Genomic DNA, 26034 nt, shown 5'->3' on the forward strand with positions numbered 1-26034 from the left:
GGAGGTGCAATAAATCCATGCTCCCTCCCACCCTTCACCCTCTGAAACCATCCCTCACCCCTGAAAGCCCTTTTTATCACCTTACGCTCCACACTCTCCCATACTCTGCACTGTTCTTTGGGCTCAAACACAAAGCAAGCCAACAACCTATGGGCTTTTATTTTTATTTAACAAAATTACAGCTTTTTTTTCTTTTTTTTTTTAAGAAGAAAGGAAAGAAGGAAGCAACTAATGCCTGTAACTATTGCACTGAATACATCTAGCAGCAAATACCTGAGCATGGTGTGAGTACTGCTCCTTCATCATTGCCAAGAGCAGTCTTTGATCATGGTGGCAGGCTCAGGGACCGAGAAGGATGGCAATATCCCTGAGTGATACCCATCACTGCTTGCATCCTGCAAGCCAGGCCCTGGCCAAGCAGACACCAGTTGTGCCACAGCACCCAGCAGTGCCAGGATGGGACATCTCCCCCAGTGCACCTTTGCCTGGCTGTCCCAGATGCTGGCCCTGGCTGCATTCCACCTGGTCAGGAAAGTGCACCGGGGGAAAGCTGCAAGGGAGTCAGGGCTCAAGAGAGAAACTGTGTCATCTGTTCCCTGAGGACAACATGGAATCAGCATGGTGGCAAGGGACATCCCCATCTCTCCCATTCATCCCTGTGCAGTCTTTACGTAGCAGCCCTTCCCAGGGATACAGAAGGGCTCAGGCTCAAGGCTGATGATGGAAACCCAAGAGAACAGACCAGTGATGGAAATGAGATCACAGGAAGGCTGAGGCCCCAACAAACTCATCTGCAGATCAGTCCATCAAATCAACTCCTCGGCCTCGATGGTGGCAGAGGTGATGCTGAGAACCCTTGAGGCCAAGACTCCTGTCAAGAAGCCCCTGGCTCGGCTGGATGCTGCTTTCTCGGTCACAACAGTGGCAGAAGGGAGAAGAGAAAACAGAATAGCTGTGCCCAGCGCTGTGCACTGACACAAGTCCCAAGGAGGGTTGGTCCTGTGCACCACAGCAGGACATAGAAGCAGGGTTGGCTTCATGGCTTCACAAGCTTCAGATTCACAGCTGGGAGTCAGCCCTGTTCTGGGTGCTGGGGCTGGGCACACACTTCTGCAGAGCCTAATTGCCTTGATTTGGGACCTGGGAAAGAGAAAAACCCAGCTGGGATGAGTGTGGATCTGAGGCTGGAGCCTTCGCAGTGACCCCTCCCTGCAGCCAAAGTGGTTACCAGGACTATGGGCAGAGCCTGACCATGACTGTCTCCAGAGACTGGCATTCACCACCTCTCTGGGCAAGAAGAGGGCTTGCAAAGCACCCACAAGCCTCATCCCAAACCTTCCCCATGGAGGTGCACATTGCCAGACCCCAGAAGCAGGGGTCTCTGCTTTGTTCCCAGTGCCATTTGCTGTGGCATCCATCAGTCCCGCTAGAACTGGGACAACCCTTCTGGGGGCAGATCCAACCCATCCCCACGCTGTTCCCATTTCCCAGCACATGCACAGAGCAGGGCCCAGCTCCCACCTTCCTGGCAGAGCTGGTGTCCAGCTTCTCTCGGAGGCGCAGCACCCACGGAGCTTGGGGTGGGGCACAGAGCCGCTTGCCCTTTGCAGTGATGAACCTGCCAGGACCACAGGAGAAAAGAAAGAGGTGTCCTGAAGGTGCTCCTGCACAGCTTGAGTTCTCACCCATTGCCTCCATCACCATCCTCCTCCACGTCCATTTTGTGATGACTTTCCTCCACATTTTCCCTAGATTTTCACCTCCCAGCAGATTTGTCCTGCTCTGTCTGAGCCTCTGCATGTCCTTCCCTTCTCTTTGGCATCCTTCCCTATTTCCCAAACCCAGCTCATCCCTCTCTCACCCTGCTGTGCCTCCCTCCCTGCTTCCTGCATGCTCCATCCCTCACCCATCAAGGGACTGTGGCTCTTACACGGTGGCAGGGATGTCGCAGCCATCCTGCACCAGCTGCATCCTGTAGTCCTGCACTATCCGCCATGGGATGGGCTTCTCGCTCGTCCGCAGGCAGCAGTCGAGGACGTTGTTGCCAGCATACACTGGAGGAGGAAAAGTACATGTGTTCCTGAGGTCGCTCCTGGGCTCCGTGGACAGCGGGCCCGTGGAGTGGGGCAGAATGGTGGCCACTTGGTGGGGGCAACCCGGCATGCCTGGAGCCCTCCCATGTCCCCGGGCCAGTACCCCAAGTGCCAGGGATGCTCCCCTGTTGTGCTAGGGACTGCATAGGCAAAGGAAAAAGGAAGCATGGAGGCAAAAGAAAGCATGCAGATCCAGTGTGCACAGACTGGGCTAAAGCACTGGGGGGCAGGAATGCTCCACCACCTGTTCCCAGCACAGATTTCGGTGTGGGATCCTTTGTGGACTTTGGGCAGGACAGAGTCCCTCTGGGGCACGTTATGAGCAGAGCATTCAAGAGGGCTGCCGCAAAGCCCCAGCAGTGAATCCCTGTATTACTTCTGTAAATGCAAAAGCAAACAAGAAGCTGGCTCCCAGCCCTTCGGCAAGAAAAGCACCCGTAAAGTTTCCTTCTTACCATGCAGGACACATCTCAGCACCAGGAGACTAAGGCAGAGAACGTGCAGCCGCTGCATTGTGTCGCTGAGTCAGGCAGAGAAGGGGCTGCAGACGGTGGTGCTCCAGGCAGGAGAGGTGAGCTCTGCACAGCTTGCTGCGTTCTGCTGCTGTTCCCCACTGCCTATTTATCTGTCCACCCCGTGGCTTTCACTTTCTTTTGGTGAAGACAGGGGTGGGAAATCACAGTAGACAGCATTTTGATCTTTGTGCAGTTCCCGAACATCCCGTCAGCTTTCCCTGCAGCCAGCTGCTCAGCCTCTCCACAGCCAAGCACCCTCCAGGGCATGGAGACTGCGGTCAGGATCCTCACCCCTGGCCTCTGGGAAAAAGCTTATGGAATCTCATCCTGCGCGTTTCCCACTCTCTCCTCTAAGACCTCTCCGGGACATCCCCACTGGATGGGGCTCATCACCCAGAGATGAGTGTATATTGGAGCTGCTTGGCTCCCCCTAAAGCTTCCAGCATGTTTGTAGGAGCCTGGCTGCCCTTCCACCTCCATGCCCTCCCCACTGCCAGCACACCAGACACATTCAGAACTGCCTGAGCTTGGAGCGTCTGTGCAGTGCTGGTGGATGGAGCCTGGCTGAGCTCAAATGCCAAAAGACAGTGTGGTTTCCAGGTGTCTCTGGAGCAAATGGGCTCATGGCCAAAGAGAGCTGCATATCTTTCTGCAAATGTATTTTCTCAGCACATGAGCAGAAATCCCCGAGGGAGGCTTGGCTGCCAGCACGCACTGCTTGTGCAGGCATCACCAGGATCAAAGAGCACACTCTTGCTGCAAACCTTCAGAGCAGAGCAGAGACAGAGGTTGTCCCTCCTTGAGGTCACCACTGGGACAGTGCCACCAGCACCCTCAGCCAGCCTGCTCCAGCCCCAGTGTGTGGCATGGGGGATGCAGCCTGTAGAAGGGACGGTGGAAGGGACCTCACCCCTGCTTCACGGGCATTTGGAGAGGTGTAGAGCCAGGATCCTCTAGGAGGGATCTGGGAATGGGGAGAGAAGCACCAGCTGCATTCAGGGAAATGCCCATTAATATTAGGAAAAATATTTCCCCACAAGGGAAGTCAAATCTTGGATTGAAATCTCCATCCCTCCACCCTCTCCATTGCTTCAGCCTTAGCCCTTCCTTGCTCTTCGGTGGAGATCACTACACAGGGACAAAGATCTCCTTGGGGACGGGAACTCCTGGGTCCCTCTGCTCCTCTCAGCAGTAGGAGATGGTGAACTTCCCCTTTTGTAGTCCAGGATAAGGAGTAAGAGGAAGCTCCAGCCATGCCACCTGCCAAAGTGCCCCATCCCTGTGTGGCTGCTGGTGCCACCTCGTGCACAGAGTGGTGCTCTCCATCAGGAGAGCCCTGCCTCCAGCTGTACCCATGCCCAGCATGTCAGTGCTGCCAGAGGGGACAGGAGGAAGCTGGCAGGCAGAAGGAGCAGTGCAAACAGGATGTGCAAGCATAGCTGCAATCAGACCCTCCCACTTTCAGCACTTTCCAAGCTTATTAACTGCAAAGAAATCTTGGTGGGTGGAAGAGGAATTTAGGCAGCAGAGGATTAGCATCATTTATCAGTCCCATGTGGATGCATGCTGGTGCTGGGACCTGATCTCCACTCATTCTCTCCTTGATGCTGGCAAAGAGGATGGTGCAGGATCAGCAGGGAGTGCTGGAGGTCCCCTCCTGTGGGACCCTCTCTCCCGGCACTTCTGGGGGCCCTGTCCTCATGGCAAAGGACAGGCCATGAGCAGAAGGTAGTATGTAAGAGATGGGAGTGCATCCTGGGGGGGAGGGGGAGGTTGGCATTAACTCCTGCAATATGCCCAGCAGCCCTCAGCCCCTGAGTGATACAAAGGTTCTGCCTTCCTGCGTGTGACATGGAGCTTTCCCAGTGCCAAGTAGGTGAAAGCATGGCTGCTGGAGTCACTTCTGCTCCCCAGGAGGGCCATGAGAGAGTGAGGAAAGGGGCTTTCCACGTTGGGAAAAGGGGATGTGACGGGTTTCCCCCTCTGCTGGGGTCAGTGAGATTTCTAAGAAGAATGTGGTCAGCCACAAAGCACATGCAGGCAACCATCCCTTCCCTCCAACCCCCCCTCCCCCCCACACACACACTCTGGTGTGATTTGGGAACAGGAGGGGATGTCGTCTGCACTGAGCTATCCGAGCATCATCCAGCACCAGACATCACAGGCAGCACAAGCATCCCTGAGCACTCACTCCTGAGGAGGAATTTCTTAATGAAAGTGGGAATAAAGCATGAGAGGAGGGGTGCTCCCCATAGGAAATCCAACCTATCACCACACATCGTCAGATCCATCCCTGGGCTCTGTTCAGGAGGCACCAGCCATGCTGCTGTCCTCCCTGAGACCCCCTGGGCTCTCACCAGGGTGCTGTGCAGTGCTCTGCTCCCCATCTCCAAGCCAAGGAGCTAGAAGGGACAAAAGGGGAATTCCAGCAAGCTCCAGACACAACCAGCCCCTGTGGCAGGATCTGGCCTGGCTGCATTCACCTCATTGAGAAATGAGACTGCATCACATCTGTTTTGATTTCCATGTCTCTACTACAGCCTCCCGACATGAGAGGCTTCCACATGTCTCCCACGGCATCTCAGTCCCACTGCAGCATGGTGCCCAGGATCTCCTTGGGATCTCCTCCAGCTGAGGGAACTTAGTCAATCTGCTTAAAATGGAATTAAGGAAAAACCAGAGAGCACTTGACTTTGTCCAGAAGAGAGCAAAGAGGGTCTTGAGGTCTTGGCTAAGGGGGATGCAGTCCTGCACCAGTCCCTAAGTGGCTGACACTGGGGAGAGTGGGAGCCCTGTTGCCCACCATCCACTTCTCCATCTCCACGCTGAAGCAGGAGGACAGAGCCCAGGAGGGTGGTGTGGTTGGAAATGCTGGATCTCCACGAGCATTTATCCCACTTAATAACCCACACTCCTCCCCTTATTTCCACCACAGAGGGAAACAAGGTCCAGAGGAAACCACTCTCCTGCAGGACACGACTACACACCACAGTTTTGGAGATCACCGCCCTTCTAGCACCTGTGTAGCCCTGTATCTGCAGAGCTGCAGTGTGCACGCTCCCATGTGTTGTCAGCAGTGCAGCACGGAGGGACCAACCCTGTGCACGTGTCCCCAGGTGAGCATCGCTGGAGCTCAGCCCAGCATCCCAGCCCAGCACGGGCTGCCAGGAGCCTCATCTGTACCGGGTAATTGCTGAGCAGATCATTTGGCCCACATTCAGAACTTCCCTTCTTTTGGCTGCAGGTTGTGGTTTCTCTCTTGCTTGGCTGCTTTCTGCTTGTCACCTAATCCTGTCTGCTCCAGGGTGGCCCAGCTCCTGGAAATCCCCCCAGCCCAGCACTGTTCCTCCAGCCTCTTGCTCAGAGAGCATCCTTGGAGTGCTCCCCAGTGCCACTGCACCTGCCATGCGTGACAGCAGGTTTTTGGTCAGCTCCCATCTGAGGGTTCTGCTACATTTTTCACCTTGTTTTCCTCTGTAACAGTGTTTTGCAGTGAAAATGGCATGCAAATGCCCACATGTGTATGGGCATGTGGCACATACAGGCTGTGTTTGTGCTCATGTATGCCTTGCTGCCTGGGTATCTGTGCCCATTCACGGCTTTGTCACAAGCTCTTCTTTTAGGGTAAATCACTACAGGGCATCTGTAGGGCCACGGTTTTAACCTGTCTTGGCCCAATGCCCATCTTACACTGGAAGGGAACAAAACCACACGTACATGTCACCGCAGAGAAGAGGAGCTACACCTCATGTGCTGGCCAGCTCCACCCATTTCCTCCCACTTTGCCGTCTGTGGTTGCAGACATACTTGGCTAGCCCTCTTCTCCGGGGTGTTTTGCAATCATTTTCCCTGTTGCTGCAGCCAGCACAAGAGCCATCCCTGCGGAAGGCCATCCCCGCTTTGTGCCTGCAGCATCCTGATTTCAACCCCAGCCGGATGCCTGTACCCATGCCCAGCATGTCACTACTGCCAGAGCAGATCACAGCCCCATTAATAACTCCTTTAAAACCCCAGAGAGCACAGGAGTTCTGCTCTGAGCCAAAGTCATGGCTGTGGGGATGATGTGTGGCGCAGCCCTTCCACCCTAACCCATCTTCCCCGCCCCTTCCACTCTTCCCAAAGACCACCACGAGAGACAGAAGGACTGTGCTTGTGTTTGAAGGATATGTTTTATTGCCTTGCATCCTGCCTGGAGCCCGGACAGCCGCACTGTGGCACAGGGCCGGCTCAGTGCCCAGGGTCGGTATCGGGTTCTTCACAGTTTCTTTACAGTCTTAAAAGAATACACCTCAGCGCCCACCAGATAAAGCAATCAGCCATATAAATGTACTCAATAGAAGCACTCACCTACAAGCATTCCCCAGCCAGCACGCTTCCTGTGCTGAAATTTAAGCCCCACAAATCCTATTACTGCAATCATACAGCTTAATAGACCCTTACTGACTGAAGTCCACGTCTGAAGGCTGCGAGCAAACAGCACTGTGGCTTTTGCAGAGCCTTTCCATCGTTCCTCAGCACAGCGGGGGGCTGCAGACAGGGGATCTGCCCATCCACCTGCTTGCAGCCTCACCTTTCAGTGTGCTCAGGGTTTGATAGAGCTACTCACTGCTGTATCTGCAATGAATTCTGCAGATTCTTCCATTCCTGCACCTGCATAGCCTCCCATGCACTATTTCCACCACGCACACATTTCGTTTTGGAGAAGAAAGCCTAAGAGAGTTTTCTTTTATCGTTCCTGAAAGCAAAGCACTTTGCTTAATAATGCCTGAATCTCTGAATACAGCAAAAACAAGTGAGGACAAAGCGGTAAAATTGCACTAAAATGAAAAGTTTGCTCTGGCTTCATTGCAATTTTATACCTAAAAAAAGAAGGATTGAAAAAAATCAAAGGATATGTGGAAAAAAACCTATCTTCCTACAAGTAATACCGCAACAGCTTGTTGTTAAAGCCAAAGGTAAGCCCCAGCCCAGCACTACAGCAGAACCTGCAACCCTCATGCTGCTCTCAGCCACTGTGGGTGTTCATGGGAGGCAGCAACCTGCCTGGGCACCACTGCTTGCAAGCCAGAAAGGAGCAAGTGGGCTAGAGGTGAATGAACTGCAGCTATCATTTATTTGGTATAAAAATAAGAGCCATCTTCCAGAAAAGCCAGTCTGCAGCATTAAGGGTGCTCTGTGAAGCTGCAAGCAGAGCCCTCCAGGTGCAACTGTGTAAAGCAGAGTCTTTAATATAAATACAAATGTATAATATCCCCAAACAAAGCTGCCATCCCACCAGGTGCCTTGCAGGAACTCCCCCACCATGGTGAAGGTGCTCACCGCTGGGGTTCAGCTCCCTGCTGGGGAGAGGGGGTGCTGGCAGTGGGGAGGGGGACGTGGGGCAGAGCATAGTCCCCACAGCCACCTCCTCTTGACAGAGCGCTGGAAGGTGAGTGCACTGCAGGTGTCCATTGCTGGTCGGTGGTCAGCGGGGAAAGTGTTTGTCCTAGGGGAGAGGAGGGCAAGGAGAGAGTGAGCGTCTCAGCACACCCCAACCTGCAGCTGTGGAGCAGTGTCCCCAAGTATTTTTGCCACCAGCTTCATCCCCAGGAGCTGGCTGCTAAGGGGGTGGATTTGGGATGCAGGGCAGCATTCTTGCCATACCTCCCTCACCTTGTGATCCCCCCTCCGCCCCCCCCCCCCCCCCCCAGCTGCCCCTCACCTACCTCTCCAGGCCTGGCTTAGACCTGCTTCCTCTTCTGCCTCTTGGATTTGCGCTGGGGAGTGCTTTTTCTTTTGCTGTCCAGGCTCTTGATCAACTTCTGGACAATGGGGTCGGTAGGAGAGGAGCAGATTTTCTTGTTCTTCTTGGTGGTGAACCTGTGAGTATGGGCAGAGGGGTATGCTGTGGAATCAGAGGGAGCAGCACACGGGGAGGGAGGGCTCAGACCACAGTGGAGTACTTACACAACAGCACGCAGCACGCATCCCGATTCGGGGCCCTGGATGCTGTAGGACTTCACCCACTTGATGGAGATGGCCTTCTGGCTGGTCTTCAGGCAGCAGTCTGAGGCCGGATTGTCCACACCTGTGAGACAGAGGGGGCACGTGGGATTTTGGTACCCCACTGAGCCAAGGCACCTTCCCACCCCAGGAGAGCACAGTATGAGGCACTGCTCCTGGGAGTGATGCTGTAATGTTTCACACTGATGGGCAGCTCAGCTCCAACACGCTGCTCCTTAGAAGAACAGGGGGAGAAAACAGGATGAAAAAAAGGCTCAGGGATTAAGAACGGCATGACCTACTGTAGTCATGGGCAAAACATCTCAATGTAAGAGAGATTCATACAGCTTATCGCCTATTCCTAACAGATTGGAGCTGCAAAAACTAAAGGCAAACTAAAACCACATTCCTCCCATCTGACCTCTTCTACCTCTTCCCCTGAGCAATGCAGGGGAATGATGCTGAGGCATCAAAATGAGGGTGAGAGCTCTGCTCACCGTGTCATCCCTGCACTGCTGCTACTGGGGGCAAACCGAGGCAGAGATGGGCTCTTTGCAACAGGACCTCATTTTCCTGCTTTGCCCCCAAGCTTGGGGTGCTGCCACCCCACCTGACACCCAAACACCCCACCTACACTGCACCACCACCCTGTGCTCTCAGGGCCACAGCACTCTGTGGAGAGCCCTAACCCTAATCCTGACTCCTGCCCCACATTCCCCTGCAGCCCTCACCTTCAGCCTGGTGGAGCAGGAGAGCAGCCGCCAGCAGGAGCAGAGGCAGCAGGATGCGCAGGGCCATGGTGGGTGCTGAGCCTTGCGATGCTAAGCAGCAGGACACACACTGCTGTCCTGAGCTTCAGCTGCTCCAATTTATCTGCGGTCGCTTTGCTTTCGTTTTCAGTCCCCCTGGCAGTCAGCCCACTAGAGGCTGTGTGATGGCGGAGATGGAGGGTGGAAGTTTCCCGTAAGCAGTGAGCCCCCCTTTACAGACCCGTTCTGTCTTGTCCCTGGCTGCCCAGCACAGCACAGCACAGCACAGCACAGGGTGCCACATGGGGGGCACACCGGAGACACAGCCCCCAGCACGTCCAGGTGATTTCTGGGCTCCTGTTTCCTACCCCATCCCACAACCTGCTGCTGCCTGCTCCCAGCTGCTGCTGCTTGCCTGCTGGCTCCCCAGGCAGTGACCCTGGCGGGTGGCCAAGTCATCAGGGAAACCAAGGAGGGAATCTTCTGTTTCCCCAACCTGTGCTTTGCTCCCAAGCCAAGACATTCCCCTGATGTAGGTGAGAAGGAGATGAACATAACCCCACATCTGAACTCTCTCAGATCCTCCCTAATGCTACTTTGGGGGCCCCCCAAAACTTTTAAGTACATCTCTAATATTGGGATCTGCTGGGTCCAAGCTGCAAATGGGGCTAGGGAAGATAGCACAGCTTGCTTCCCCTCTGCAAATGTGAAGATCCAGAGTGTCTGCACCCTCTTTGTGTCACCATATTGTGGGGACCTGTGGCTGAGCAGGGAGCTCAACCAGATGAGGGAAACAGCTGGTGAGATCCTCCTGAGGCCCAATGCGCTGTCCCTCAGGTAGGACAGAGGGTGAGCTCTGCAGCAGGACATGCTGGGCATGTGTGGCAAGAAGTTATTCTGAGGGAGCTCAACTGCAGTAGCAAAAGCCAAAGAGAGGGCTCAGTCACCGTGTCACAGACTGGAAGAGACCGAGGATCAAGATTTCACGACTAAGGAGGAAGATTTCACAACAATCCAGGCAACCTGTTCCAACACTCAAAATGTTCTCATGTTGAAAACATTTTCCCCTCTGTTTAATCGGAATTTCCCTGGGTGCATCCTGTACTGCTGTTTCTCACCCAGCCCCAGGGTCCCTCTGAGAAGAGCTGGGTCCCACCACCTCTTCAGCCCCCTGGGCAGCCCCCACCAGCAAGGAGCTCCTTTGTCTCCCCTCTCCATCACAGACCCTCCTGACCCAGCCTAGCCTCTACCCTCTCTGCTGACCATGTTGTGTCCCCAGAGCACTCATAGGTTCTCCAGTTGTAAGGGGGAGTCTGAGCTCCTTCCTCAGTCCTGCTGCCTGAGCCCCAGTGTGCTGCTGGTGAAGCCCCAGAAGTTTAAAGCACTTCCTGATAAGGACCCTCATTATCAGTTATCAACGGCAATGAGTAACCCAGAGGGAGAACAAAGTCCCAGCAGAGAGCAGAGCACTGATAAGGTGTCTGAGCTCTCAAAAGGGAGGGGACAATGGTCCATGGGCAGCAGCAGATTGCCTATGGGTGCATCTTCCCAGCGTGCCCGGCAGAGTAGATCCCCACATGCCATCAGCTGTCGCTCCAACCCTAACACATCAGTGGCATCTTTGAACACCAGGTGAATGCCTTGGCCTTGCACATCTGGGACAGTCAGAGTGCGTCTGTCCCACCACAGATCCACATGTTGGAGAAACAAGAAGATTGTTGGAGAATTGTTGGAAATGTTGGAAGTTGGAGAAACAAGACTCTTCCTTCCCTCCCTCCCCTGCCATCCACCCTGATTAGGCTTGTCCTGGTGCCCATATGATGTCAAGGTGAGTGCTGCAAAGGGAGGGGACAGATGCCACTGCTTGCCCCTAGAATAAGTCAATTACCCCAGGAGAGCTCTGAGAAACTGCACAGAGCCCCGCTGCATTCCTTGCCTGGTCCCAGCTCTGGCTGCTCCTGGAAAGTCCCTTTCCTTGTTGTTTTCAAGCCACTGTAGTAGCATCCTCTGTCCAGCCCCAAACACGGTCTGAGCTGCTGAGCAAAGTCAGGGCATGTGCTTCCTTTGCAGGCATCACTTTTAGCAATTTTCTGGTCACTGATATTTGCATCACAAAGAAAGCAGCTGTCTGAGTGGACCCTCACTCCATTCCTCCCAGGAAAGTTGTTCTGGAGGGGCACAAGCTCAGGGCAGGGGTACCCAGCAGCATGCTCTGGCTGTGGGCACAGGCAAGGCAATGTGCAGAGCCACATGTAACCTGGGCAGGGGATCTATGCCCACTTCCACTCCTGCTTCCCTTTCCAAAAGCCCCCGTTCACCTTAAGTGCTCTGCTCTGTCCTCTGTCCCCCAAGCCCAGGATGAAAGCAAGGCATTTCTGGCAGGGAGATATGGAAGAGCATCCCTGTCTGCATAGGGTCATGAGAGAGGTCTAAATTTTGGGAGGCAGAGGAAAGGCTTTTTAGGGCTCTCCAACACCAGCAGATTCCAGGAACAGTACTGCCCTGTTCTGGCCAGGTGCAGTTTCTTGCTAGTACCTTCATTAACCGACTGCTCACCAACTTGGGCTCCTGCAGCCAACAGAGCTCAGGAACAGGGGCAGAGATAGGTACAGAGAGAAGAATACAACCAGACAGGGTGCCTTTCTGCAGTGCTGGAAAATATCCTCTGATGCTGCAGCACCAGAGGTTTGGGCAGCTCCAGCCCTCCATGTATCCCAGACTGCAGGAAGAGCTGAGAGATTCCTGTGCAATGATCCACAGGACCCATAGGCAGAAACAGTCAGGGACCACAGCCCTCTTGTTTGTGAGACTTTTCCAAGCACTGAAAACACCCCAGCAGCTTGCAGGACTTGCTCAGATCTTCATCTCAAATGCCCTGTATGTTTGCACCCATCACCCCAGTGCCAGAGCCTGGGGTTTGCTTATGAACTGCTTCCCCAGCTTGCTACACTGCTCTTTAGCATCTCACTCCCCATGTCAGGAGAGCCCCCAGAGCTCCTCTGCTACCCCAACTCTGCTCCGAGCACCCTATGCATGACCAGACAGTGGACTCTGCTCCTCAGCTCACTCAGGACTGGCCACAGAGGCTCCTCGGTTGCATGCATGGGCTGAGGGCATCCAGGAGACCCAAGCTGGGGGGTGGGAATTTCCAAATCCTTTTGGATGCTGCGTCCAAATTATAGTCACTGCTAACAGGAACAGGGTCGCTCAGCTTCACTCAACCCGCTGACCAGCAAATTCCTTCCCGCAGAGCCCCCGATTCCCAGGAGAAAGCCACTGAGGCACCTCGCTGAGCCCAGCCTGGAAAGCCCCCGCCACTGGGAAGGGGAGTGGGCTGCCTGCCAGCCCACACCGTATAGAAACGTGCTCCATGGCATCCTTAGGAAGTGGGAAAAGAATTGCTGGAAGCCAGCGGCACACGCGCCGGCTGCCTCCCTGTCCTCAGCGTGCAGCAGGGCTGATGGGAAGAGCAGGGTGAGCACAGCGTGCTGGGAAGCGCAACCCGAGACTCTCCTCCCCATAAACGGGTACTGGAGCTGCAGGGCTTTGGTGTCTTTGGGCAGAGAGAGAGTTGTGCCCCGTGTACTGCAGGCCCTCCGATCCCAAAGAAAGGCATCTTCCCAGCTGAGAGTCATGCTAGGAGTTAACCCCTTGCTCACTCAAACATCCGTGGAGGTGTTAAGCAGCAGTGGAAGCAGATAAAAAAAAAGTGCAGAAAAATGTGCATGGGGTGAAATGGTACTGATAGCAGTGAGAGGGACCTGAGTGAATGAGCAGCATGGCAAGATGTTCTCTTCTCTATCCTCTGCATGGTGTGCAGCAATGCCCCCCCATCCAAAAGCAAGGGGCTGGGCTGGCTCTGCCTTTTGTTACCCCCTCCAACCAGGAAAAATTGGGATGCTGCTCTCACCCTCTTGGCCATGCACAGCCCAATACATGGGATCTGCTGGGCTCAGGCTGGTGTGAGCTTGTACATTTGTCACCATGGCACCAGCACACTCAGCTTGTGCTGGAAGGGATGATGCTGGTCCCCCTGTGGCACAGTGGAGACATCCTTGGAGTGGCAAGGTTTGTGTTGGAGAGGGGACACAGTGAGATACTCCTACTCCTGGTGAGAAAGAAGTGAGTGCTGCATGGAAGAGTGGGGCAATTGGTGTTTTCATAACCCTCCAAAATGAGTGACCCTCTCACTTGGTCCTCAGCCCTGTCACCAAGCATTGGTTCAGCTCCTCTCCCATCAAGCAGCATGGCAAGGCTTGATTCAGTTCCTGCAGTTTCCCTTGCTGCAGTGTAAAACGTAGTGGAAATTGCTGGTACCGGTCCAGTTGTTGTGGAAAACGGAGAGGTAACAAGTCATAAATCCCCCCGGCAATGGACCAGGCACATGACAGCCGAGCCAGGCAGTCAGAAAGGTTTGGGTTGAGCTGTGAGCAAGGACACGCAGAGGCACTGTCCCAGTGCAGCCTGCATAGTGCTTGAATTCAAAGAGATTTAGGGAAACTGCTGGGAAAAGAAACAGCTGAGTGGTGTCAGAAAGGAAACGACTCCTTCTCCATTTCACGGCTCTATGCTGAGGGATGTGGGATGTTGAGTTTGAAAGCAGGCAGAGCCGTGCTGCAGACACCTAGCATCTGCCAAGCAGCCCTGCACTGCCCCTGGCATGAATTTAGCCCCAAAGGGCTTGGCCAGAGAGAAGGTATCCACTGCCTATAGCTGCTGGCACATGCAGCTAGCTTGGCAGGATGGGGGGGGGGGGAGGGGGGGGGGGGGAGAAATTAGAGGCTGCTGAAGGGAAATGAAGAAAACACCAAGAAGGCTCTGGAGGGTTTGTAGAAGATTTTAGAGCAGTGTGTAAGCTAGAAACTGGATGTGCTTCAGCTCTTCTCACAGCTCAGCACCAAATAGGGAAGCAGCAACCCAGTGGCAGAAAATGCGAATATCTGGGATGGAGAGAGCCAAGAGACAGGAGATGAAGCCCATGGAGAGACAAGGTGTCAAGCATTTTATTGGGCATGGGCTGGTAGAGTGGCAGCTTCATGTACCATGAGTGCCTTCAGACAGACAGAGCTGGTACCAGCCTCTGAATAGTGCCTGAGCTCTTCTCAGAAGTTGCATGGAAAGGAAACAGCTGTTGGATAGAGAGGAAATATTTGGGGGTGCTCAGAGAGCCCTGCTCCACAATGCACAGGTCTCTTCTGCCCGGATACAATTAAGCAATAGGAAGAAGTTATGAGTTCAAATTCTAAACATGACTAGTCATTAGGACTAATACAAGCAGAGCAGTGGAGCCATCAAAAGCCGACAGCGGCTGGCTCTATAATGAGACAATGCTTGAAGGCACAAGCAGTGACCTGAGAGTCATTTTGGCAGCCAGGAGCAACATCAAGGGGTGCTCTGTACCAATCGCATGATGAAGATCGACTTCCTCGTAGACGTATACAGGGGTGAAATTAACTCAGATACACCAAAGATCTGGGAGGATGGGACTGGCCATATGGCTTGGCCTCCAAATTGGTCTCCAAAAGAGGCAAAGGGGAAGAGTGTGGGGTAAACACTGTCTGAAGCTGGGACTCTGCTTGAGATGTTCCATCCAGCCGGCAAGCATCCAAGCCCCTTGGTTCAGCGCATGGCTGCAGGCGGTGTCCAATAGGCTGGGAGCAGCGAGGGGCTGGAAAACCCCTTTGGGGCTGGGGATCTGGCAGGATGGCTATTTACAGTGAGGGAGCAGCAGGGAAGAACTACAGAGCCAGGTGCCAAGAGACCTCCCGGCAGCATCTGCCTGCCAAAGCCCCCCAAGACCCTGCAGTGGCAGCACCCATCTTAGCTCTGGGAGAAGCATCCAGCTGCTTTGCACTGGGAAGAGCCAGACTGCTGCTGAGACTAAAGGGCCATAGCTAGGGAGCTTTATTTTGATAGACATGAAGGACAGAAGAAACGGGTATGTTTGTCCTGCCTGATCTCCTGACTGAGCTCAGAGATGTGATCAATCAGGCCAACCATTCTTGTGTAAGCGTAATACAGATAGCCCTCCTGTCCACCAGAATGCTCAATTTCAGTAGTTTCAGCAGCCAAAATAACCTGTACTTACCAAACTCATGGCTGGCACTACTGCCAGGGAATCACACTCTGGGCTTTGGAAGTGATGTATTGTCCATGCACGTGCACATCAGCAGACTGCTGCTGACACAGTCCATTCTGGTGTCAGCCTTTCAGAAGGAAAAAGGATAAGGTATTGAGAAAAGGATGAAGAAGGACTTACAAAAAGATTTTTGAAGAGATATGGTGTAGGCAAGACAGAATCTCTCTTTATGGCACTGGAAAGATACAGTAGGTGTCTCTAATGCAGCACAAGGTTGGTATGCAGCCTTCACAGGCACCAAATACTTCGTGTTCCACCAAATTTGTCCTACAACGGTACTTGTCAGACACAGACACTGGCTCAAGGCTGCAGAGCTTGACAAGAAACAGAAGACCTGCAAGTAGTTCTCCATCACTGTGGTTGGCCATTGCCAATGGTTTATTCCACACAGTGATTGCAATGTTGAACTCTCCCATGTTTACAGCATCCAGTTTCCACAAATAATACCCCAGAAAACAACAGGCACCCTCAGAGCTCCTCTAACCGAATGAGTTGGTCAGTCTTGTCTCCATCCACGTGATGTGTCTCCAAAGCTTTGGCAGGCGGATGCTGCCGGGAGGTCTCTCGGCGCCTGGCCCTGTAACTCTTCCCTGCTGCTCCCTCGCTGTAAACAGCCGTCCTGCCTGATCCCCAGCCCCAAAGGGAATTTCCAGCCCCACACTGCTTCCAGACCATTGGACACTGCCAGCAGCCACCCGCTGAGCCGAAGGACTCAGATGCTCACTGGCTGGCTGGGGTACGTCAAGCTCCAAATCTTGTTTTCCCTGTGCTCTGGTAGTTGCCTCTTCCCATCTCCCTCTCATTAGAGAACAGTTCAGTGTAGCTTAGGATAGACTTTCTCCTTTGCAGAGAGTAATGGAGACCTTAAGATGATTCTAGCCCAGCCAGGGTAGTTGTGGAACACAGACACCTGCTAGAGTTGGCATCTCCATGCATTCGGAGCAGATCTGCCTCCAGAGTCTGCTCTAGAGTGGTTCTGCACGTACCCAGGGAGCCTTGCAGTCCAGCTCTGGAGGTCCTGCTCCTTCTTGTAGTATACTGGGGTCCAGAGGTTCCATTTCTGCCTCTTCCAGTGGGTTCCATCCCAAAGTCTTGGCAGCAGAGCAGACCCTGCTTGTTGCAGATGTCTGGAGGAGCTTGGGGCTGCCCAGATTAGATTCAGACCAGATCATGCCCCATGTAGCCCAACAGTAATTGACTGTGTTTGCAATTAGGAGGGGGATTTTGCACCCCCAGTCAGACCACAAGGGCCATGGCCCTAATTCCCATCTGTGCAGGGCTCTGCTCCAGTCCCGAAGGTCTCCCTGAGAGTTGCCAGCATTGCAAAACAACAGCCTCATTGGAGTGAGATGGGGAAGATGTTCAAGCCAACAGCAGAGGACTGTACCGTTTCAGTGTTGAAATTTCCAAAGATGCTCCTGCTCTCTTTGCCTTTGCTGTGTGCTCCTTCTCCTGCGAGCAGGACCACCAAACTGTCGCATAAGCAGCCTCAGCCTGGGGGAAAACCAACCTCCCAATCATCAGCTTTGACTTAGTTGCCTGGATAGCTCTTCTGGAACCTGATGAAGTTCGCAGTTCCTCTTCTGTCACAGGGAATTAAAAGAGTAAGCACAACTCCTGCTGCCGAGCCTGAGCTCTGCATCCAGCCAGGATCACACACAGCCACTTTGGCTATAACACTGCAAAGATAAGGAGAACTCTAAACATCCAAACAGCTCTTGGAGGTCAAGCTGCTCTCCATTCCCACTTGATGTTATCTGCCTTGCAAGCTCCTTAGTCAAATAGAGATTTCGGGAAAAAACACTGTCTTATTGAAAAATACTTCATTATGTCCTCCAGCATGGGGATGTGCTAGTAACTAAGTGGTCCACCAGATATGTGCACCGTCTTTCTGGTTCATCCCTGTACCCTTGTCAAATATTATTATAATGTTTTTTACTAAATCTTTTGGAAATCCCCGCTGTCCCGAGACTTGGCTGCTTCCTGGGCTCAGCACACTTTGCTGGAATAGGCACTTTATATACACTAAGTTAATGACATGGGATATTAGAAGATCTTTCCTTGGGGTGAGTGATGCTCATTGGAGATTGCAGACCCAAATCTCCCTGCAAGGACTTCCCTAAAGGTATGTGCAGTGTCCATTCACCCTCCACTGCCACAGGCTTCACCTATGTGCTCAGGAGGAGCAGTGACCACTGGCTGCCCTGCAGCAAAGGTTTACAGACTGAATTCATCTGTCTGGTTGTCACTCTTCCTAAACCCATTGGGAGCTCCCAGGTGCAATGGGAGATGCATCCCCAAGCACCATGATAAAGACAAGTCCTGGACATGAGCCATTCCTTGTCAAGGGAGGTCCCAGTGAGCTGGCTCCAAGCTGCCTGGGAAGAGCAGGGTACAAAAACCTGTAGATGGGGACATGCAACTGGATCCACACCAAGTTCCTGGCACACAGAGTGGATCAGCTGTATCCCTCATGGGTCTCCATGCAAGCACCAATGCCTCCTCACCCTCATAGCCATCTCACTGTTATCTGTGGTTTGCAGAGGGCTATGACTGGGCATGCCAGTGGTTTCTCCAGCCTTGAACTCAGTGTTAGAAGAGGCCCAGTGGAACAAGAACCAAGAGAAAATATGGCACCCTCACCTTCCTCTATCCTCACCACATAGCTCTCCTGCCTGGTCCTGGCTGCTGAAATATGCACACCACAAGCTTCCACTTAAGCCCACTTCCTTCTGCTCAGAGGATGTCCCCATAAAAAGCTGTCCTTCCAGTCTTTCAATACTGAACTCAATATAATGCAACTTCTGGGAAGCTTTGGATTTCAAATGTGTTTGTCCCACTTCCCAGGCTTCCCAGCTGCCCAGCTGTTGTGTTCCATTTAAGCTAATCACAAAGATTAAGGCAAAGACCCAGCCTGGAAGATTTGCAAACAGCTCCAGACTACTTCTGCAAATAGCTTTTACAGACAGCAGTCCTGCACAAAAGCACAGGGGCTAACAAACCTGTGGCATGCATGCAGGGAATTCCCAGGAAAGCTCAGTTCTAACACATCCCAGCCATTACCAGTCATTGGCTTACTGACACTGCAAACCCCAGGACCACTGGACACAGGATCCTCGAGGGGCAAGTTCATGGTGGCAGTGAGGATGAGAAAAAGTCCATGATGCATCCCAGAGCAGATGGATCCCATTGTCCCTTGTTAGCACAGAAGGCTTGCAGAGTCAGGCTGCATGGCCAGCCCAAGCAGAAGGAAGCCCAGAATCATTCCCACTAGACCCTCATATCCTCAGCTGCAAGCAGTAGCTGCTGATCAGAACTGCGCACAAGCAGATTGACTCCAGAATTTGAAGCCTTCAATCTCTCACAGCCAGGAGACTCCAGGCAAACATGACAGATAAGCCACCCCACATCTGTCCAGCTGCATGCTGAGGTTTCCACAGCCACCCACTAAGCAAGCCCTGTCAAAGTAAACAGGTCATCCTCCCTCTTGAGGGATTGCTCTGAACCCCCAGCCCATCTGCAGCCCCATGTTTGTCCCCAAATTAAGGAAGTAGCTTGCAGCTGGCTGTGCTAGGACAGAAGGAGGCCCCGGTTGACTGCAGCGTGCAATGGACAGTTAACAAACGTGACCCTTCCCAGAAGTTCAGCATCAAGTCCCCACTTGATGGGTGGGTGTGAGGAAGATCTGAGAGAGAAGACAGATGCTCCTGTAAGAGGGGATTGTGGCTGAAATGTGATCTTCTCCCTGAGCATGGTGGGAAGGCTCCTGCCAGTATTGCTGCTTCTGAGGGAAGGAAGACATTTTCCAGGACAGTTTGCCTGCAAGAGCATGGCAGGAGGCTGCAGCTGCCCTGATGCTCATGAGATTTGGGAACACAGGATGGCTCCTGCCAGATGTGTCAACACCGGGGAAGGAGCGGAGCACACAGCCCATGTACTGTGCAGCAAAAAGACCTGACCAAACTTGCTTCAGCTCCAGGCACACTGCACAGAGTGATCTGTCCTCTCCTTCCCTTCCCTGCCACAAGCCCCCTCACCCACCCCAGTATCAGCACAGCACAAGCGGGGGGGGGGATTTGCCAGCAGGCTTATATGGCTGCAGGCATTTGGCATCACTGCAGCTGTTCCAGCACCTTGTTTTCTGCCAGCACATGGTTTTGAAGGCAAACTGCAATGCTCATACTGCAGCAAAGCACAAAGCTCAGGCTAAGCATGGCTGCTTCTCGCAGGACGTAGAGTGAGCAAGGCCAGCAACAGCTCTGAAAGCAGTGATCTGAAAGGCCTGGGTGCAGGAGCCTGCTGACTGTCCTATCTGAGCACCGTGGCTAGAGTAAATCCTATCCATCCCTTTCCCAGCACAGTGTGGCCTCCCAGCCATGACAACCTCAGGCTTCTGTTGATAATGCAAACAGGACATATTGACTCCAAAACTCAAATTCATTTAAACCAGAAACACTGATGAGACCTCCAGAGGGGAGATTTTGAGACAAATAATTTAATTACTTTCAATGAGGAGCACAAGTAGGGGCAAAAACAGGAAAAGTACTTTCAATTTTCCTCTGTTGTTGTTTGGGAAAATAAACATATTCCTGAAAGGCAGGTGGCATAAAAGCAGGGGCTTTCCAGCCACAAAAGCTGCCAGAGGATCACTGGGATCCCTGTACAGATCAGGGGACCCAAGGGACCACATCTTTGTCTTCAACCATGACAAGAGGGTGAATGCTTCTGCTTAGGAGGATAAAAGCATCCCAGAAAATTTCAGGAACATGATGAGACAGAGAAACTTTTTGGGTGAATAACTGTCCACAATGAGGCGCAAGTGAAGATAAAAGGAGCAAGGGGAGAGCACAGACACTCGATTTCACAACTCTGTGATGTAGTGGCAGTGGTCATTGAGCAGAGGGAAACTGCAGTGATTGTACAGATTGCTTTTTTCCTTTCTGGTTTCTCCAGAGCTACAGCTGCCAGTCTTTTGGCACCTCCACCACAAAACCAGCGTCTGTATATCGTTTCAGAAAAATTCCCTCACACTGGCACCTCCTGATTTATTATCACAGAAGCCCTGAGTGGCTGTGTCCTGCTGGAGTAAAACTCTGGCTGCAGTGACACTGTCAGAATGTCACTGTGTGCACTGAAAAATTGCATGCATGCTCCTTCACATGCTTCCAAGCCAGACCAGACAGAGCTGAGCAAAATGCACAGGGGACAGAAGGGCCAGGAACTGTTGCTGAGGACTGTGGGATGAGGCAGTACTGGCTGCAGACGAGGGGGCTTCTCCAGACCAGGTGGCTGAGAAACCTGGTGGCCTTCCCATGCATTCTTTGTCAGCTCATCCAGACCTGGCAGCAGCCCCTTCCTCACAGCCTTTCCCATGGCTCATGGCTGTGCCAGCCCAAAGCATTTACAGATGCTCTTCCAAACAGCTCTGTTAATTTCCTCTTTCGTTTGGAACTGGTAGAAAAAAATATTGAGATGAGTCTGAATCTAGAAGGAAATGCTGAGATTTATCTGAGCGTTTCCGACACCCCAGGCTGTGAGTTCCAATTATCTTTACCAGCCCCAGACCCTTGTGCCTCAGGTAGGCCTATGCTACCATCTGCTTTCCCCCAGACTCAGACCAAGCACTGGGAGCAGAGCAGGAACCCCAGCAGTCATTTTCTCCAGCTTTTCCTCATTCATCTTTCAGCTCCTTTGTGTTGAAACCATTTACAGCTAACTGACTTCTCCTGTTTCTTCTTCTTTGCCCAGGGAGGTGGTGGAGTCGCCATCCCTGGCAGTGTTCAGGAGGTGTCAGGATGAGGAGCTACAAGATATGGTTTACTAGCCTGTGGTAGCAATGGTAATGGGAGGACACTTGGACTAGATGATCTTGTAGGTCCTTTCCAACCTTGTGATTCTATGATTCCTGCCCCTTTAATATGTTCACAAACTCATCCAGGCTGGAGGGGACCTCAGGAGGTCTCTAGTCCAACCTTCTTCACAAAGCAGTGGCAGTGATGGCATCAAACCAGGCTGCTCAGCATTTTGCACACCTGGGTCCACCAGCTCCTCTGTTCCCTAAGAATCTCTGGGCGATGACCAGATCAGTACCAGCTCCTTGTTTCTGCATTGCCCCAAAACTCCAAGGACAAAGATGTGCAGCAGAATTTTTGCAGATGTGGAAAAGAAACAGATTCCCCAGCTCTTCTGATGTCTGCAGGAATGGAGCAGCTACAGGATGCATTTTCTACAGATTCACTCACAGAGCCTACAGCCAGAGGGAGCCATCGGATCAGCTTCTCACACCTCCTGCAGAACTGCAGGCTGGAGCCCAGTTGAGAGCCGTGCAGTTGCCTCCTCTGTGTAATTTTATAACCCTTTCCTTGCCTCTTGGAGCCAATAGATATCATCTCTCTGTGTGCCTGATGTGCATGAAGGATGCTTTGTGCCCAAGGGGATGCAGATGCCTCAGCAGGGAATCTGGCAGAGCATCACCTGAGAACACCAGAGAAATTCCAGTTGTGTAACAAATAAATATCACTGTTGCTAAAAGCCATCAGCCCACTCTTTCAGGACTATTGTGTACAATTCATCTGGGCTGCTTCTTTTGAAATATTTGTCTGTAGTGTACACCATCCGCTCTTGTGCCTGATAAACTGGATAGCATTTTACAGCCTCACATGCATTTTCTCAAACAGTGGATACAGATACTGCCTTTCCTGTAGTATCTTTGCTCAACAGAAAACAGCGAACAGATCAACAGCATTTGCATTTTTTCCTGGAAAGAGACTTGTATCAGAAGCATGGTTATATATAGAATTCATAGAATTGCTCAGGTTGGAAAACACCTTCAAGATCATCAAGTCCAACCTCAACCTAACCATGCAACCCAAACTCTAACAACCCACCACTAAATCATGTCCCTGAGCACCACATCCAAATGGTTTTTCAACAAATCAAGGCCTGGGGCATCTGGTACAAGAAAGATGCAGAGCTCTTGGAACAGGTACAGAAGAGGGCCTATAAGATATCAGAGGGCTGAAGCACCTCTCCTATGAGGAAAGGTTGAGGGAAGTGGGCTTGTTTGGTTTGGAGAAGAGAAGTCTCCGGGGAGACCTCATTGTGGACTTTCAGTACTCAAAGGGAGCATATTAACAGGAGGGGGAATGGCTGTTTACAAGGGTGGATTGTGATAGGACAGGGGGGAATGGTTTTAAACTGAAACGGGATGTTTAGGTGAGATATTAGGAGGAAGTTTTTCACCCAGAGGGTGGTGACGCATGGGAACAGGCTGCCCAAGGAGGTTGTGGATGCCCCATCCCTGGAGGCATTCAAGGCCAGGCTGGATGTGGCTCTGGGCAGCCTGGTCTGGTGGTTGGTGACCCTGCCTGTGGCAGGAGGGACTGAAAAGAGATGATTTGTGAGGTCCTTTTCAATCCAGGCCATTCTATGATTCTATGATAGTGACTCAGCCACCTCCCTGGGGAGCTATTCCAGTGCTTAACATCCCTTTCTGTAAAGAAGTTTTTCCTGATATCCAGTGTAAACCTCCCCTGGTGCAACTTGAGGCCATTTCCCCTCGTCCTGTTACCTGTCACCAGTGAGAAGAGACCAACCCCGCTCTCGCTGCAATCGCCTTTCAGGTATTTGAAGAGAGCAATAGGGTCTCCCCTCAGCCTCCTCTTCCCCAGACTAAGCAGCCCCAATTCCTTCAGTCGCACCTCATAGGCCATATTCTTCAAGCCCTTCACAAGCCTTGCTGCCCTTCTTTGGACCTCTCATGAATACAAACCACAACACTAGTTATCAGCCTCAGAAATACGATTATTTTATCTTCTTAGTCTGAGGAACGGCCCAGCAGAAAGTGGAGAAGGCATTTCTTCTGGAAGAACCCCCTTTTTCCCCACAACTCATGCACCCATGCTTTGAGGGTTGAGGTGGTTTCTCCATCCCACTTCCCACAGGTAAAACCACAGGACGGCATGAGGAGTGTTCTCATTCAGTACCCTCTCCTGAGCAGAGAAACGCCTACTTCAAATGGATGAGATACTGCTACATACAGGTGGGAAAAAAAAATTTCTCTTCGAGACACTAACAGTTTCTCCACAGCTGAGACTGTGACACAGGTCCATAGGGAGGAAGATTTTGAGATTTTCATCATACTGTTCGAACAGGATAGACACAAGCTAAACATCCATCACTGTTACATCTCGAGCCCTCTACGTTACTGCTGCCAGTATGTTGGCGTATGACAATGGCACTCTCCAAAAAAGTTTCCACCACCTACGTCACACACATCTGATGTCACAGAATCATAGAATCACCACGGTTGGAAAAGACAGCCAGTCCAATCATCCGCCTACCACCACCATTTCCCAATAAACCATGTCCCTTAGTACAACACCTAAACGTTTCTTGAACGCTTCTAGGGATGGTGACTCCACCACCTCCCTGGGCAGCTCGTTCCAGTGCCTGACCACTCTTTTGGAGAAGAAATTTTTCCTAACGTCCAACCTGAATCTCCCCTGGTGCATCTTGAGGCCACTTCCTCCAGTCCTATCGCTACTCACACAGGAGAAGAGGCTGACCCCCACCTCATCACAACCTCCCTTCAGGAAGTTGTAGAGCTGAGGTCTCCACTGAGCTTCCTCTTCTCTAGATTAAACAATCAGCCACTCCTCATAAGATTCATGCTCCACACCCCTCACGGGCTTTGTGGCTTTTTTTCTGGACAAGCTCCAGGGCCTCAGTGACTTTTGTGTAGCGAGGGGCCCAAAAGTGAACACAGTATTTGAAGTGCAGCCTCACCAGAGCTGAATGCAGAGGGATTACCACTTCCCTGCTCCTGCTGGAAATACCATTTCTGATAGAAGGCAGGATGCCATTGGCCTTCTTGGCCATTTGGGCAAACTGCCAGTTTGTGTTCAGCCGAGCATCGACCAACATCCCCAGGTCTGTTTCTTACACACAGCCTTCCAGCCACTCTGCCCCAAGCCTGTAGCATTGCCTGGGGTAGTTGTGGTCAAAGTGCAGGACCCAGCACTTGGTCTTGTTGAACTTCATCCCACTGGCCTCAGCCCAGTGATCCAGACTGTCCAGATCTCTCCGTAGGGTCTTCCTATCCCCTGGTAGATCAGTGCTTCCTCCTGGCTTTCTGTCAGTTGCAAATTTAGAGGGTGCACTCAACCCCCTCATCCAGGTCATCTATAAATACAATGAACAGGACAAGCTCTTCTTTTAGGTGGTAGATTAGTAGGTCTCTAACCATTTCCTCCTGAATCACGGGAGGAAGGGAGGGGGGGGGGGGGTCATTCTGCTCCCCATCCAAGATTTTCAGGCCAGAAAGTAGAGTACCCCCCGGACAAATGATCTGACTTTTAAAGACAGATATAAAGAAAGCATTAAAAACCTCAGCCTGTTCCTCATTCTCAGTTCTCATGTTCCCGGATGCATCCAGTAAAGGATACAGATTCTCCTTAGCCCTCCACTTACTGTTAAAGGATTTGTAAAAAAGTTTGTTTGTTCTCCTTTACCCCAGTGGCCAAGCTGACTTCAAGCTGGGCTCTTGCCTTTCTAATTTTCTCCCTCCCCACATTTCCTAACAGCTTTCTCCCAGAACGTCAGGAAAAGTACCCCGTTCATCCACGCCAGTCCTCTTCCATGCCACCTCCTCTTACAGCACGGGAGACAGCCTGCTCTTGTGCCTTTAAGACAAAACCATAGAGGAGCGTCCAGCATTCCTGAACCACTTAGCCCTTCAAGACACCCCTCACCTGTCACCCGTATCCTCGGATAACTGCTCATTGCTCATGCCAATATTAAACACCACCTCCAGCACAGCTAATACTCTCCAGTCCAGGATACCTTTCGCCATGGTGGTCCCGTTTTCTGCTGCTTTGCTGCAGCAGTTGCAGTTCAGGCAGGAGCACCGTGGCCCTCACATCTGTCTCTCGGGACCTGCAAAAAAGAAAGGGGGCCTGAGCCACAGTAGGATGGGGCATCTGGGAAGCCCTTGACCCATTAGGCTGACCTGCACTATGCTAGGCCCTGATCCATGGCTCCAGGGTTAGGCTTCTCCCATGGGCCCATCCATGTCTCGCACGCATCAGGGCAAGCATGGCGTCTGGGACTGAGCCGCAGGAGACTCACATGACACTGGTGATGCTGCTCCTTGCCTCTCTTGGCACTGGGGGTTCAGCAGCAGGACAGGACGCCCTGCTCCACTGCCTCTGACAGGTCTCTCCAGGCTGCCTCCTGGAACTCAGGGCCCAGAGTGGCCACATGCTCTGGGAGAGCCGACAGCACCAGCTGCTGGAGCTCCTGCTCAGCTTTGCTGCAGCGGTTGCCGCTGAGGCAGGAGCACCGTGGCCCACGTGTCTGTCTGTCTGCACCTGCAAAACACGGAGGGGGCATGAGCCACAGCAGGATGGGGCACCAGTTATGCCCTTGGCCCATCAGACCGACCTGCAGCGTGCCAGGTCCTGGTCTAGGGTTGGGCCCATTCCCAGCTTGGAAAAGACCTCCGAGATCATCAAGTGCAACCGCAACCTAAGCACGCTACCCTAACGCTAACAAGC

At 52.5% G+C, this 26034-nt stretch overlaps 2 protein-coding genes and 1 long non-coding RNA gene across 6 annotated transcripts; 1 reads left to right on the forward strand and 2 right to left on the reverse strand.

The window, feature by feature from the left end:
• Positions 1-141: 141 nt before the first annotated feature.
• CCL19 (C-C motif chemokine ligand 19) lies at positions 142-3146 on the reverse strand. The gene is given in 4 exon segments (NM_001302168.1): positions 142-1140; positions 1522-1618; positions 1931-2054; positions 2549-3146. Coding segments are annotated over 4 exon segments (300 nt in total). The 5' UTR covers positions 2607-3146; the 3' UTR covers positions 142-1119.
• On the forward strand, positions 2402-25411 carry LOC112530623. 4 transcript variants are annotated; one of them, XR_005842845.2, is made up of 3 exons: positions 2402-2664; positions 5544-5724; positions 23422-25411. It is a non-coding gene; the product is annotated as an uncharacterized LOC112530623 (long non-coding RNA). The 4 variants fall into 4 exon arrangements; XR_005842848.2 differs by lacking the exon at positions 23422-25411 and adding an exon at positions 21678-22009; XR_005842844.2 differs by lacking the exon at positions 23422-25411 and adding an exon at positions 11029-14087.
• Positions 6759-9435, reverse strand: LOC100857191 (c-C motif chemokine 26-like). The gene is made up of 4 exons (XM_003642981.6): positions 9322-9435; positions 8555-8675; positions 8314-8467; positions 6759-8093 (listed from the first exon to the last, which is right to left on the reverse strand). Exons 1-3 carry the CDS (start codon positions 9386-9388, stop codon positions 8329-8331), a joined length of 327 nt encoding a protein of 108 aa, XP_003643029.1. The 5' UTR covers positions 9389-9435; the 3' UTR covers positions 6759-8093; positions 8314-8328.
• Positions 25412-26034: the final 623 nt, after the last annotated feature.

Source organism: Gallus gallus, chromosome Z, assembly GCF_016699485.2.
Source record: "Gallus gallus isolate bGalGal1 chromosome Z, bGalGal1.mat.broiler.GRCg7b, whole genome shotgun sequence".
Taxonomy (NCBI): Eukaryota; Metazoa; Chordata; class Aves; order Galliformes; family Phasianidae; genus Gallus; species Gallus gallus.

Bases quoted from the DNA above. Each gene is read 5' to 3' on its own strand.
- LOC100857191 (XM_003642981.6), bottom strand. From the start codon at position 9,388: ATGGCCCTGCGCATCCTGCTGCCTCTGCTCCTGCTGGCGGCTGCTCTC. The intron at 8,676-9,321 runs GTGAGGGCTGCA...TCTGTCTCACAG, and splicing joins CCTGCTCCACCAGGCTGAAG to GTGTGGACAATCCGGCCTCA. The intron at 8,468-8,554 runs GTAAGTACTCCA...CCATACTCACAG, and splicing joins TGCGTGCTGCGTGCTGTTGT to GTTCACCACCAAGAAGAACA.